This window comes from Marmota marmota, unplaced genomic scaffold, assembly GCF_001458135.2.
Source record: "Marmota marmota marmota unplaced genomic scaffold, marMar, whole genome shotgun sequence".
In the NCBI taxonomy this organism is placed as follows: domain Eukaryota; kingdom Metazoa; phylum Chordata; class Mammalia; order Rodentia; family Sciuridae; genus Marmota; species Marmota marmota.
This window is the reverse complement of record NW_026000068.1, coordinates 18,468,006-18,480,946: the sequence shown is the minus strand read 5'-3', so window position 1 is coordinate 18,480,946 and position 12,941 is coordinate 18,468,006. Positions and strand designations below refer to the sequence as shown.

The window sequence follows — 12,941 nt, the reverse complement described above, 5'->3', positions numbered from 1 at the left end:
ATTTTTTTTTGGGGGGGGGGGTACTAGGGTTTGAACTCAGGGGTACTCAACCACTGAACCATATCCCCAGCCCTTTTTTGTTGCTTAGCACCTTAGTTTTGCTGAGGCTGGTTTTGAACTCATGATCCTCCTGCCTCAGCCTCTCGAGCCACTGGGATTACACATATGCACCCCACCAAGCCCAGTTCATTCATTAATTTATGAATATGCAATTCAGAAAATATTTTAATAAAACTCACATAGCTGTGTATGATAAATTTAATGATGAGAGATACATAAGACACATATTTTCTATTTGCTATTCTGTTCTTTTTTTATTATAATTTATATGAAAAATACAAAGATAATTTAACAGTAATCCACTCCCCTCATGGGGAAAAAAAAATCTCAGGGAGGGAATTCCAAGTCTCTGAGAGCATATTATCAAAAGTTATTGACCATTGCAAATGAACCTTGGTGCTATTCTCAGACACATGTTGTCAGATGAATGAACCAGAATATAAGAAAGTTTCTCTTTTCATAGGTAGAGTTATATTTAATTTTTATCTATGTATACTGACTCTTCAGATGAAGAATGTTGTTCACATGAATACTAACCAATAACTGCTGGCATTTTGCCTCTTTACATATTTATTACTACCCAATGGTTACACATATGCATATTAGGTCAAATGAGACACGCAGACAAAAAATTCGATGTCTCTGACAAGAGTTTTGAACATGCAAATCTTTGTTTCCTCCCAGTTCTACATTCTGTGTCTCTGTGATTTTTCTGACACATTTTTAAAGGATTCTAGACTGCTGTGAAATACAAATCACTTACCGTACTTGGCCCCATCCAGGGCTGCCACTGCTTTTTCCAAGCAATTCCTTGTGGGATTTCCAGAACGGCTGTATTCAAAACCCTGAAGAAAAGAAATAAGAATTCATTCAAAGAGCTTTAAGTTTATTATTGGGGTCTAATGGAGATAGTTCCCCAACCATGGGTTCACCCTACCATCATGACTTTCTATTATTTAGTTATGATATGACTTGACATTGGACAGAAGTATGACAGTGTCATGGCATGATGGGTATGAAGATCTAAAGATGATCAGACTAGGTTAGAATTAGGCATCTGCCACTCATTAGCTGGGTGTCTGTCAATAAGTAAATAACATTTCCAAGATTCAGTCTAAATGGGGGAAGGGGATGGGATACTTAGTTCATAAAATTGCTATGAGACTAAAATGAAATATGTGTCCACTGCATATTTCCTCGCACACATTAACCATGGTAAGTGGAAATGGGGGGGGGGGCAGTTTGTAATATTACTAATATTATTATGTTCGACTCAGCTTATGCATTAATCTGAAGACATGAAGAAAAAGAATTCCATGAGTTAATAAAGTAAACCTAATTCTAAACTGTATTACATTACCTAAGAAATAAGCAATGAACCAGGCACAGTGGTACATGCCTATAATCCCAGCTACTAAGGAGGCTGAGGCAGGAGGATCACAATTTTGAGGCCAGCCTGAAGAACTTAGCAAGTCCCTGTCTCAAAATAAAATAAAAAGAGCTCGGGATGTAGCTCAGTGGTAGAGCATTTGCCTAGCATGTGAGGGGCCCTGGGTTTAATCCCTAGTATGACAATAAATAACAAGATACATAGATAGATGATAGATAGATAGATAGATAGATAGATAGATAGATAGATAGATAAATGTGAAACAAGTTCTAGTTATCATTAAACAAGAAGGTATAAACAGATCCTATAAGTGCTCAGAGTTCAGATCTCAGCTCTACAAGAATAACTCCAAAAATAGGAGTTAGCAAAGCACCTCCACATAATACATTGTTAAAATTTTGCATAATACTCCTTTTACACATATGGCACCACAGAGTTCATCTTCATCTGGTCATTTTATTTAATCCTCAGGACTTACTTTGAGGAAAGTGAAATCAAATATTATAAGAACTCAGGAGCATCAAAACCAGAATTCAAACCTAAAATTTGAACATAGAATTTAATTAAGAAACCTATGTTTTTTTCTTTTTTCACCCAGTTCAGATAAAACATAACAAAAAAACTACCACTCTTCACACCTTTGTTTCTGATTTTGGAGTTCTCATATTAGCAATAATCATTTTTTAAAGTTTTATTGTGGTTTTTTTTCTTTTAGTTTGTTTGTATATGGTGCTGGGGATTGAACCCAGGGCCTTGTGCATGCAAGGCAAGCACTCTACCAACTGAGCTATATCCCCAGCCCCTGTTTTCTTGTTTTTGATAAACCAAACAGATGTATATTTTGTAGGGCTCCAAGATGTCATCACATCTCTACCATTACCTGAAGCTGTACCTATCAGACAGGAAAAAAAAAAAAAAAAAAAAAGATCCCCACACTTTCATTAATTTTCAAATATTTACCTTTGTAAGGGGAAAGAGGCATATTCTAGGGGCAAACTGCCTCACCTATTCAATGGCTTTTCAAATGTAACTAAATAATCAGATGCTTCTCATTCTGCTCTTCAAATTCCCTTTAGTGCTCTTACCTGTTTTAAAGATATGAAGCAATCTTATGTATTTAACCATACCTCTTTGTTTTCTAAGAACATTTAATTATTAATATATCTGAATGATTAACTTTTATACTAGGTTCCAAAGCTTGAGCAGTCACTCATTTGGTAAACCTATACAAGGAACAAACCACATCTTGGAAGAGAAGTTGTATACACATTTTGATCAATATACAATTGTTTTTAGTATCCTAAACCATTGTAAGTGCCTTTAGAACTCTATCTCACAAAGCAACTCTGTAAGACCTTTTCTTGACTAATGTAATACATGAAAATGGTTTTCAAAGTATATTCCAGGCTTGGGACCTTCAAAGGTATTTAACTATTTTCTTCTGAACTTCAGTAACTTGTAAATACCAGAAGACACATCTAGTATGTCACTAAAAGTAAATAAGCTATGCAATTAGGAAAGAGTGCTCTCTAACAGGTTTATAAGCCATTTATGTACGAGTCTGTGTTAATTCCTTTCCTATAAAATGTATACAATGTCCATCCAGCCCTCTGACCTGGTTGTTGTGATTGAAAAAAAAAAATGTAAATGCAAATATGTGAACCAAAATACTACTACTGAGTAATTATTGTGTAGTACACAGCTTCACAAACATTAACAATTTATGTGTAGGTACTATTATTATCTCCATTTATACAGGATCAGTCTGAGTGAATAGGTTAAATAACTTCCTTGATCAAGGTTACCCAGCTCAGAAGAGGTGATGTCAGAATACAAACCTATGTCCTTTGACTATATGACTTGTGCTCTTAATCACTAAGCCATACTGTTTAAATGATGCAATTAAGTAAATTGTTACTAGTATTGTTAGAGAACAGCACAAGGTAGCCCAGCTCCTAAGAGGGATTCCAGAGCAACTCAGAATCCCAGCTCTACCACTTATGAGCCTATGCTCATTGCTCATCATCCCTAAATCTCGGAAAAATGGGAATTAATTTGGACTGGGGTTGTTGTTAGGATTAGAAAATTCACTATATGTAATACACATAATATAAGTATGAATTTGGCACATAGTACATAATAACTATTAGCTGAATACAGCTTCTAGGAGTATTCTTAATTCTACATGATTTCTTAGACCCCCTTAATTTTTTTTTTTTTTTTTTTTGGCAGAACTGGGAATTGACCCCAGAGGTGCTCTGCCACTGAGCTACATCCCCAGCCCTTTATATTGTTTCTTTTGAGACAGAGTCTTGCTAACTTGCTGGAGCTAGCCTCTAACTTGCCATCCTCCTGCCTCTGCCTCCTGGGTAGCAGAGATTACAGGCGCGCACCACCAGGTCTGGCAAGATCCTTAAATTTTTAAAGCTGACTTCTTACCGTGTCTTTAAAATTTTTGCTGCTGAAGTTTACTCAAACCTCATATTCGAAATGAAAATTTGCCAAAATTACACCACAAATTTCTATTCAAATCTACATGGCAAGTTGGACAAACTGCTCCTTCCAGTCCTGCTTATCAAAAGAATTATGATCACTGGACCAACTAACACAAACCTTACTGCAAGGATTGCAGAATAGAAACACTTTTAATTTATAATCCATCTCTCTTTTTTTGCCGCCCAGCTCTGCCTGTACCGCCCCCAAAAAAGCCCAGCTCACCAAGTGCTGGCCGGGCGCCTTCTGCTTGAACGTAGTGGAGAGTGAAATGGGAGGCACCACATCCTGGAAATTCCATTGCTCCGGTTCCTGGCCGGCATGGATGGCCTGCGTGGCGAAATGCTGGAAGCTAGGTAGGAAACCGTGTGAGGAGGCGTCTTTTTTCTGCATGCTGAACTGCAAAGGAGAAAGCGTGGGGGCAGTGAGAAATATCTGACTAGGAAACCCAACGTCGGGACGGAAGAGAAACAGAATTAGTAAAGCGAGCGAGAGCTAAAGCACGCTGGCTGAGCCAAACCCCGGTGCACAATAGCCTAGCTCTGGCTGAACGGGAGACTTTATTCGTACGCGATCACCTAAGGGCGGAGCCAGCACCGACTAATGAGCGTAAGCCCCGACGCAATCCCTGCTCCTCATTGGCTGGAAGCAGAGGCGTTGCCTACAGCGTCTCCTCCACCGCCCTCCGGCTGCAAAAAGTGAGGTGTAGCGAGTCTGTGGGACCACACGGTGTTGGGTCCTGCAGGCCGCAGGTGACATTCCTGAATGCCGGCGCTGGGGAAGCTGCCATACTGTCTCCTGGGAGCCACCCGGAGTTTGTGTGACCTCGGGCCGGAGTTTTGCCCAAGACACGAAGAAAGACTAACTTGGTGTTGAAACCTAGTAACTTGTAAACAGGTCACACAAATAGCCTACTCTTGCTAAACCCTGTGCCCCTGACACCCCCACCCTTTGTCCTGAGGATAGTGTCGAAAGACCCAAATGATAACGTGAAGATTAGTTAAGAAAACAATGACCCAGGTCGTCACATTTGCAACTTGGATTCTCATTCTTTGTAGACTGGCTGTCCTTTAAGACCCCCTGCTTACCGTGACTAAAACAGGAGGGTCAAATATTTAGGTAGTAGGGAAATTACTGTAATGAGGGTGATTAAGTGGAACTCTGACAGCCCTCTCAAATTTACTCAACCTTGAGCTTTTCAAACATCATTATCTTCTGTTGAAAGGCTCAGAGAAACTCCCACTGATGAGAAAGATAATATAGCTTTCTGAGAAACGCATTGAAACCTCAAATCTTTACACAAAATGCTTTCCTTGTTACACAAGTAACAGCCACACCCTAGTAGGAAAAAAAGGAAGCAATCTGGTGTCAGAATTTACTGCTCACCTGCATCCAGAGCCAGACTCTCACCAAGATCAGTCCTTAAAAACATACAAAAATTTCCTTATTTCCCCAAACAATACAGTCTCGATCTACTTCTATTGCAACTTTTTTTCTGCGACTAGTGAATTTAGGAATATTTATGTTCCCGCAAATTATTAGCTAAAGAACTGAAACTTTATCAGACTAATTAAGAAAGAAAAGAATAAAGAATAAACAACTATTAAAAATTTACAGTTTGAAAGAAAGATGTGAAGAGCAGGAATGAGTCAACTTGCTTTTCAAATTAGCTTCAGGCACAATTACCCATTAATCATTAGAGGGGCAGAACTAAGGGTGTATGACTTTTGAGGACTACCTCAATTTTTAAGATAGGGGGAAAATTAAACGGACTCCAAAATACTAATGGATAGTGATACATATTTCATTAATATTTTTCTTTTAAAAATATAATGTTATCAACTGCAATGTATTTCAAAAGTTATATATAACTATTTTTGGATATATTTTATATGATATGATATGTTACGGGAGGGTCTAAAACAATCCCAGTTTTACCTCCCTAAGTTGCACAAATGTGGACATTTTATTTAGTGTAACTGCAATAAACGGTTCCTTTTGTTGTTGTTGTATTTGTGTTTTGGTTTTTTGGTTTTTGGTTTGTTTTTAAATGGGGTCACACTGAAACCTCTTTTTATTTATTTATTTTTCTTTAGAGAGTACTTTTTCTCTATTGTAACTTTATTTAAAAAAATAAAATTGTAAAAATGTTTTGTAAAAAAGTTTAAGCAATTAAGCAATTTATTTAGGAAAAACTTTTCAAATGATAGCCCCTTTAAATACAGCAAATGTTATATAGTTTGGGCTGTGTACTGCTTTTTCATGTAAACTTAGCTTGAAAAACACATAACAATATTATCATAACACTGAAAAACTATTAATTCCTCTTGAGAATTAATTCCTCTCAAGGGCAGATATTTCACATTAAATGGAGGACTTCTCATTTTTAAAACAGAATTTCTTTACTGTGTAATCCTTTTATAAAAAGAGCACATTATTACCTTTATAATAAAATCATCTTAAGCTCTATGAAAATAGCATCATACTTCTTGTGTATGTGCACAGAGATTTCTATTGCTCCCATTAAAATCAGGCTATGGATAAAGGTACTGAATGGCAACAATGGCAAAGTATGGACCTGGGAGAGATGTTCATATAATATTATTGTCATCATCATTATTATTATTGGATTATTTTGTTTTTTGGTACCAGGGATTGAACCCAGAGGTGCTTAGCCACTGAGCCACATCCTCAGCCCATTTTAATTTTTATTTTCAGACAAGTTTTTACTAAGTTGCTTAGGGCCTTGCTAAGTTGCTGAGGTTGGCCTCAAACTTGTAATCCCCCTGCCTCAGCCTCCTGAGCTTCTGGGATTCAGGTGTGCACACTGCACCCGGCTTATCATTAGTGTTGTCAAACATAAATATAGCCATTTGATCTGTTTTGCTTTAGCTCAAAGGACAAATATTTTGCTCTTCCTTAGGCTTTTGCCAATGAAATTGATGAGAATGATGAAGATAATTTTGGGAAGGGGGAAGAAGAAGATGACATTGTAATACAAGTTCTTCATTTGGGGATTTGTAGATTGCTACATGGGCTGAGACATCCAAAGAACTCTTATCACTTTCACCTTTAGTTGTCAGTGTAAACCATTTTTCTTTTTTTGGAGATTGCATCATGTTTTATTTGAATTAGACATTAATATGCTAAAAGGGCAAGGATGACGCAACATGATTCATACCACATATTTAAGAAGCTACTTTAAACTAAAGGGTTGCCAGAATAGTTATTTAGATGGATAAACACATTCCATACTACAGCTGATCTTAGACATATCACAACACTATTTTTTTTTATCTTTTATTGATTTTATTTTTTTTAAATACACGACAGCAGTGGAATGCACTATAATTCGTGTTACACATATAGAGCACAATTTTTCATATCTCTGTATATAAAGTATGTTCACACCAATTTATGCCTTTATACATGTACTTTGTTTTTGTTTTGCATTACAATTCTTAACACACATATATACCACAATTTTTCATATCTCTGTTTGTATATAAAGTATGTTGACACCCAATTCAAGTCTTCATACATGTACTTTGTATAACAATGTCTATCATATTCCACCATCCTTGATAATCCCCTGCCCCCTCCCTTTCCCTCCCACCAGTATAAACCGTTTTTTAAAATGACAACAAAAAGAAACTGAATATGATTTTGATAGAACATAATTATAAATGGTATCCATTGAGAATAAAAGTTTAATAATTAAAAAAAATTTTTTTTAGTTGTAGTTGGACACAATACCTTCATTTTATTTATTTATTTATTTTTATGTGGTGTTGAGGATTGAACCCAGTGCCTTGCCTGTGCTAGGGGAGTGCTCTACCACTGAGCCACAACTCCAGCCCCAAGAATTATTTTAATCAGATCTGCTTCCTCTTTCGCTTCGCTACGGGCAGAGAAGGTGAATGTGTAATCAGCAGTGGATTGTAAGTACCCTAGGCAAAGAAAGCTCAGTGCACCCCGCCTTTTTTTTTTGAATATTTTTTATACAGGGAGAGTTTGTGGATTGGGATGGTTGGCTGGGCTGCAGTTTCTGTACCGAAAATCCACTCCGCGGGAGCCGCCATTTGCTCTCTGCTAGCTGTTTTGATGGCTATGTCTACATTGTCCGGCAGCCGCACCTAGAGGTTGGAGCTGGGCTGGGTGCCGAGCCCTATCCTCCGAAGGCTGGACCGCAGCCTTGAGCGCCTGGGTCTCCTGTTCACCGCTGCATCCTCGGGCAGAGCCTGCTCTGGGGTCGTTCTGCATCCCCCTGCGAGGGGACCCGTGCTCCAGAGGAGGGGGCCGGAGAGCCGCGGCGGCAGCCGCTTGGGCCCCGGGGGCTGAGCACCGGGCCACTGCGCAGCTACGGTCCCGGACTAGCGCGGCGCCCCTGAGCGTGGCCCCAGGGAAGAGGAGACGGCGGCAGGGTTTAATTTCTAGAAATCTGGACTGGAAACAGAAGCAGCAGTTTGTATAACTCCCAAGAACTTGCTTATGCCAGGAAGCTGTNAGGGAAAGGGAGAGAAAAGGGAAATTGCATGGTAATGGAAGGAGACCCGCATGGTTATACAAAATTACATATAAGAGGTTGTGAGGGGAATGGGAAAATAAACAAGGAGAGAAATGAATTACAGTAGATGGGGTAGAGAGAGAAGATAGGAGGGGAGGGGAGGGGAGATAGTAGAGGATAGGGAAGGTAGCAGAATACAACAGTTACTAATAGTGCATTATGTAAAAATGTGGGTGTGTAACCTACGTGATTCTGCAATCTGTATTTGGGGTAAAATTGGGAGTTCAAAACCCACTTGAATCAAATGTATGAAATATGATATGTCAAGAGCTTTGTAATGTTTTGAACAACCAATAAAAAATAAATAAAAATAAAAATAAATAAATTAATTAATTAATTAAAAAAAAGAATTATTTTAATCAAACTATTAAATTTCATTTTGAAAGACCAGAAAGCAAAGTAGCACACTTGCTTTATTTTAATAATAGACGCAAAAAAGATAAGTAATGTTGAAAAATTGGTCCACTTTATGCTTAAATATAGCCCTTGCTTCTCTGCCACTACAATTTATTTTTTAAATGGACATGTTTATTTCTCTTCCTCTATCCTTGCTCCTGCCTAATCTCAGGGGAAACAAGATTACCTTTCTTCCCCATTTAAGCAAATTTATCTATACCTGAATACACATACCCACTGCCAGGGTCCAGCCCTAGCTGGGATCCAGGGGTCCTGGAGGAGGAGTGGCTTCAGCAAAAGAAGAAGAGATTAGAAGACAGGTTGCAAGTTAAGAGCAGCTTCCAGAAAAATCTGCTGCCCTTAGAGGGGCCTTTATTTTTAATACCTTTTTTACAGGTGTTTTTTCCTCGGTAGTTAATGAATAGCCTCAAAGCCCAAAACTTCTTTGATTTACATAATTTTCAAGAGTTACAGTCTTTTCTGACACGTATTGATTACCTAAGATTTGACTATATTGTTTAAAATATTTTCCTGTAACCTTTGCCAATCATGATTAAGCTGTTACGTTTTTACTTGAATCACTAGGTGCTAGGCTACGTAAGTCTAACTACATGTCTCCTGACCTATTTTTAACTTTCTAACTTTAAAGCACACCTATTATTATTTCATTAACCTTTAACTTTAAAGCATGCATATGATTATTGGTAAGATTTTTTACTTCTAAACTAAAATCCCAGTAAAACACACTTAAAGTAGTGAAAAGTACCATGTACAGCCAGAGGAATGAGAAGTTGTGCTCCATTTATGCACAATATGTCAAAAATATATTCTATTGTCAATTAAAAAAATAAAAAATATAGAAATTTAAAAAGATAAAGAAAAATGTCTAAAGGATGGAATATTGTGATCAAGAAAATGAATGGATTAGAGGTGTAACAATGGACTTTTAAAATTTCTTGAAAGTATTGTATGAGAAAAGCAACATAAAGGTACATGTATGCATAATAAAAGTAATATCCCATATTCATAAAAATAGACATAAAATCTTTGTATGTATATGTGTAGCTGATAAATAGAATCATAGCATTCTGGAGAAAAATCAAGATAGTTATAATAAAATAAGAGGATCTTAATTTAGAGTCAAACTTAATAGGTCCAAACATGATCTACTAGGTCACTTTAGGTAAGTTACTTAACTTGTATCTTAATTTTCTTATCTGCAAAATGGGGACGTGGATGGACTTCATGGGATTGTTGGGATGAATGAAGGAGTTAATATCCATAAAGTAAATGGTGTCAACACATATGAGTCTCAATATAGGTTATTTATTAATTTGTTGTTGTTATTAATATTATTACTACTATTATAATAGATTGGTAGGAAAGACAACTACTGCTGATATACATTAAGAGAAAGGGGAGTAGCTGGGGATATAACTCAGCTGATAGGGTGTTTGCTCCCCATGCCCAAGATCCTGGGTTCAATCCCCAGCATCACAAAAAAAGAGAGAGGATAAAAAGGGGAGAAGTCAACCAAAAGTGAATTTTTTAAAAAGGCTGACCAGGCTGGGCATGGCATCACACACCTGTAATCCCAGGCTGAGATAGGAGGATCATAATGCTTAGGCCAGCCTCACCAATTTATCAAGGCCCTAAGCAACTTAGTGAGGCACTATCTCTAAATATAAAGGGTTGGCCATGTGGCTCAGTGGTAAAGTGTTCAATCCCTAGTACCAAAAAAAAAAAAAAAAAAAAAGTCAAATATTTTCACACAATTGCATTTATACAATATTATATTGTATATTTTAAAATATTTTTATGAATGTTTTTCTTTTTTGATGTTTTCATTAGTGCATTATAGTTACACACACTAGTGGAGTTCACTTTGACATAATCATGCATGCATGAAACATAATTTGCTCCATTTCATTCCCCAGGGCTTCCTCTTTCCCTTCCCACCTCCCTTCCCCTGTTCCCTTTACTCTACTGGTCTTCCTACTATTTATCCTTTTTTTAAATTGTAAAAATTTTGAATTATTCATTGTAGATATATATAAGGGTGAAATTCACTGGTACATTTATATATGTACATAGCATAACTTGGCCAATTTCACTCCATAGTTCCTCCTTTTTTCCTGTCCCTCTTCCCTCCCCCTCTATTCCCTTCCTCTACTCTGCTGATCTCCCTATTATTTTCATGGAATTCCCTCCAAATTTTTCTTTATTTTGTTCTAGCTTCTGCGTATGAGAGAAAACCTTCAATCCTTGACTTTCTGAGTCTGGCTTATTTAACTTCGCATGATGTTCTCTATTTCTATCCATTTACCAGTAAATGCCATCATTTCATTCTTCTTTGTGTCTGAGTAAAACTCCATTGTGTATATGGGCATCCATGCATCTGTTGTTGGGCACCAGGCTGGTTCCATAATTTGGCTACTGTAAATTGCACTGCTGCAAACACTGATGAGGCTGTGTCACCATAGTTTGCTGATTTTACTTCTTTTGAATAAATACCAAGGAATAGAATAGTTGTGAGTCTTATGGTGGTTTCATTCCTGGTCTTTTGAACAATCCCCTAACTGCTTTCCAAAGTGATTGTACTAACTGATGCAATAATTTTCAAGGATGATGTCATCTTTAAGTCTATTTGTTAAGAATTTTGTCTCTCACAAGCCATGGCAACACGAGTCTTTAATCCCAGTGACTTGGAAAGCTGAGGCAGGAGGATTGCAAGTTCCAGGTCAGCCTCAGGTTCTAAGCCTCAGTCTTAGAAGCATGCTTAGCAATCCTGTCTCAATCTGAAAAATATAAAATAAAAAAAAAGACTGGGGAATGTAGCACAGTGGTAAAGTGCCCCTGGGTTCAATCCCCAGTATCAAAAAAAAAAAAAAGAAAGAAAGAAAGAAAGAAAGAAAAAGAATTTTTTTCCTCTCAAGCTACAAAAATTAGAGCATACTAAGTTTTGAGTTTCATAAACAATTCCAAATGTTCATTAATTTTAGTCTAAAGATAAAGTCACCAGTTAGAGGGAAATTTATTCAAAATCATCCATTTATTCAAAATCATCCATTTATTCAAACTGGCTGTTTCTGGTTCATTCACTTCAAATGAAAGATACTATGTGTGAATGACAAAAAGTTAAACTTTTTTTTCTCAACACTTACTAGAGTGAAAATACAATGTGCATTTCACATTTTTTAGTGGAGGAATAATTTAGTTCATTGCAGAACTCATTCCTTTCAAATGAATTAGTATAAACGAATGCTAATTTACTTGAAAACAATTTTTTAAATTTTTTTTAGTTGTACATGGACACAATATCTTTATTTTGCTTATTTATTTTTATGTGGTTCTGAGGATCGAACCCAGGGTTTCACATGTGCAAGGTGAGCGTTCTACCTCTGAGCCATAACCCTGGCCCTACTTGAAAAAATTAATGTCGATTTGGAAAAAATGGCCTGATGTTCTATACTAATAAATGTATATGATACTTTCAGGTGCTGATAGTAGCACTAACAATTTTTACAACCTAGCCATTTATGTAGTACTTTCTCTCTCTCTCCCTCTGCTCCTCCTCATGTCCCTCCCTCCTCCTCTCTCTCTCTCTTTTGCAGTGCTGGGGATTGATCCTAGACCCTTGCATATGCTAGGCAAGCACTCTTTATCCACTGAGCTACATCCCTAGTCCTTGTGTAATACTTTCAATTTTTGAACACTTTTTATGTATATTGCATTATATTATGCTTTCACTAACTCTCTCATATTATCATTATCCCATTGTATAGACAGGGTAGCTGAGGTTCAGGGCAGCTAAATAGCTTGCTTGAATTTATACGACCAATAAGTATATAAGTGTGTCCAGACCCACAATACTTGATTTGCCTCCAAAATCTATAGAAAAAAATAAAAAACCTGAAGGAAAACATTCTTACCTGAAGTATATATGTAGAAAGTAAACATTTTCCATCTTCTTTCTGTTTTCAATGAAGACATCAAAAGAAAGTAGATGAGAAGAAGCAAGAGAACAATAGTTGA

General features: G+C 37.0%; 1 protein-coding gene across 1 annotated transcript in view; it reads right to left on the bottom strand.

The window, feature by feature from the left end:
• Cth (cystathionine gamma-lyase) overlaps nucleotides 1-4,491 on the bottom strand; it is a 25,052-nt gene extending 20,561 nt beyond the window's left edge. The window contains exons 1-2 of the mRNA XM_015490506.2: nucleotides 4,169-4,491; nucleotides 824-905 (exon numbers count right to left, since the gene is read on the bottom strand). Coding sequence (XP_015345992.1) covers nucleotides 824-905; nucleotides 4,169-4,336 — 250 coding nt within the window. The 5' untranslated portion in view covers nucleotides 4,337-4,491. The remainder of the gene's footprint in view (nucleotides 1-823; nucleotides 906-4,168) is intronic.
• Between the last annotated feature and the right edge of the window lie 8,450 nt (nucleotides 4,492-12,941).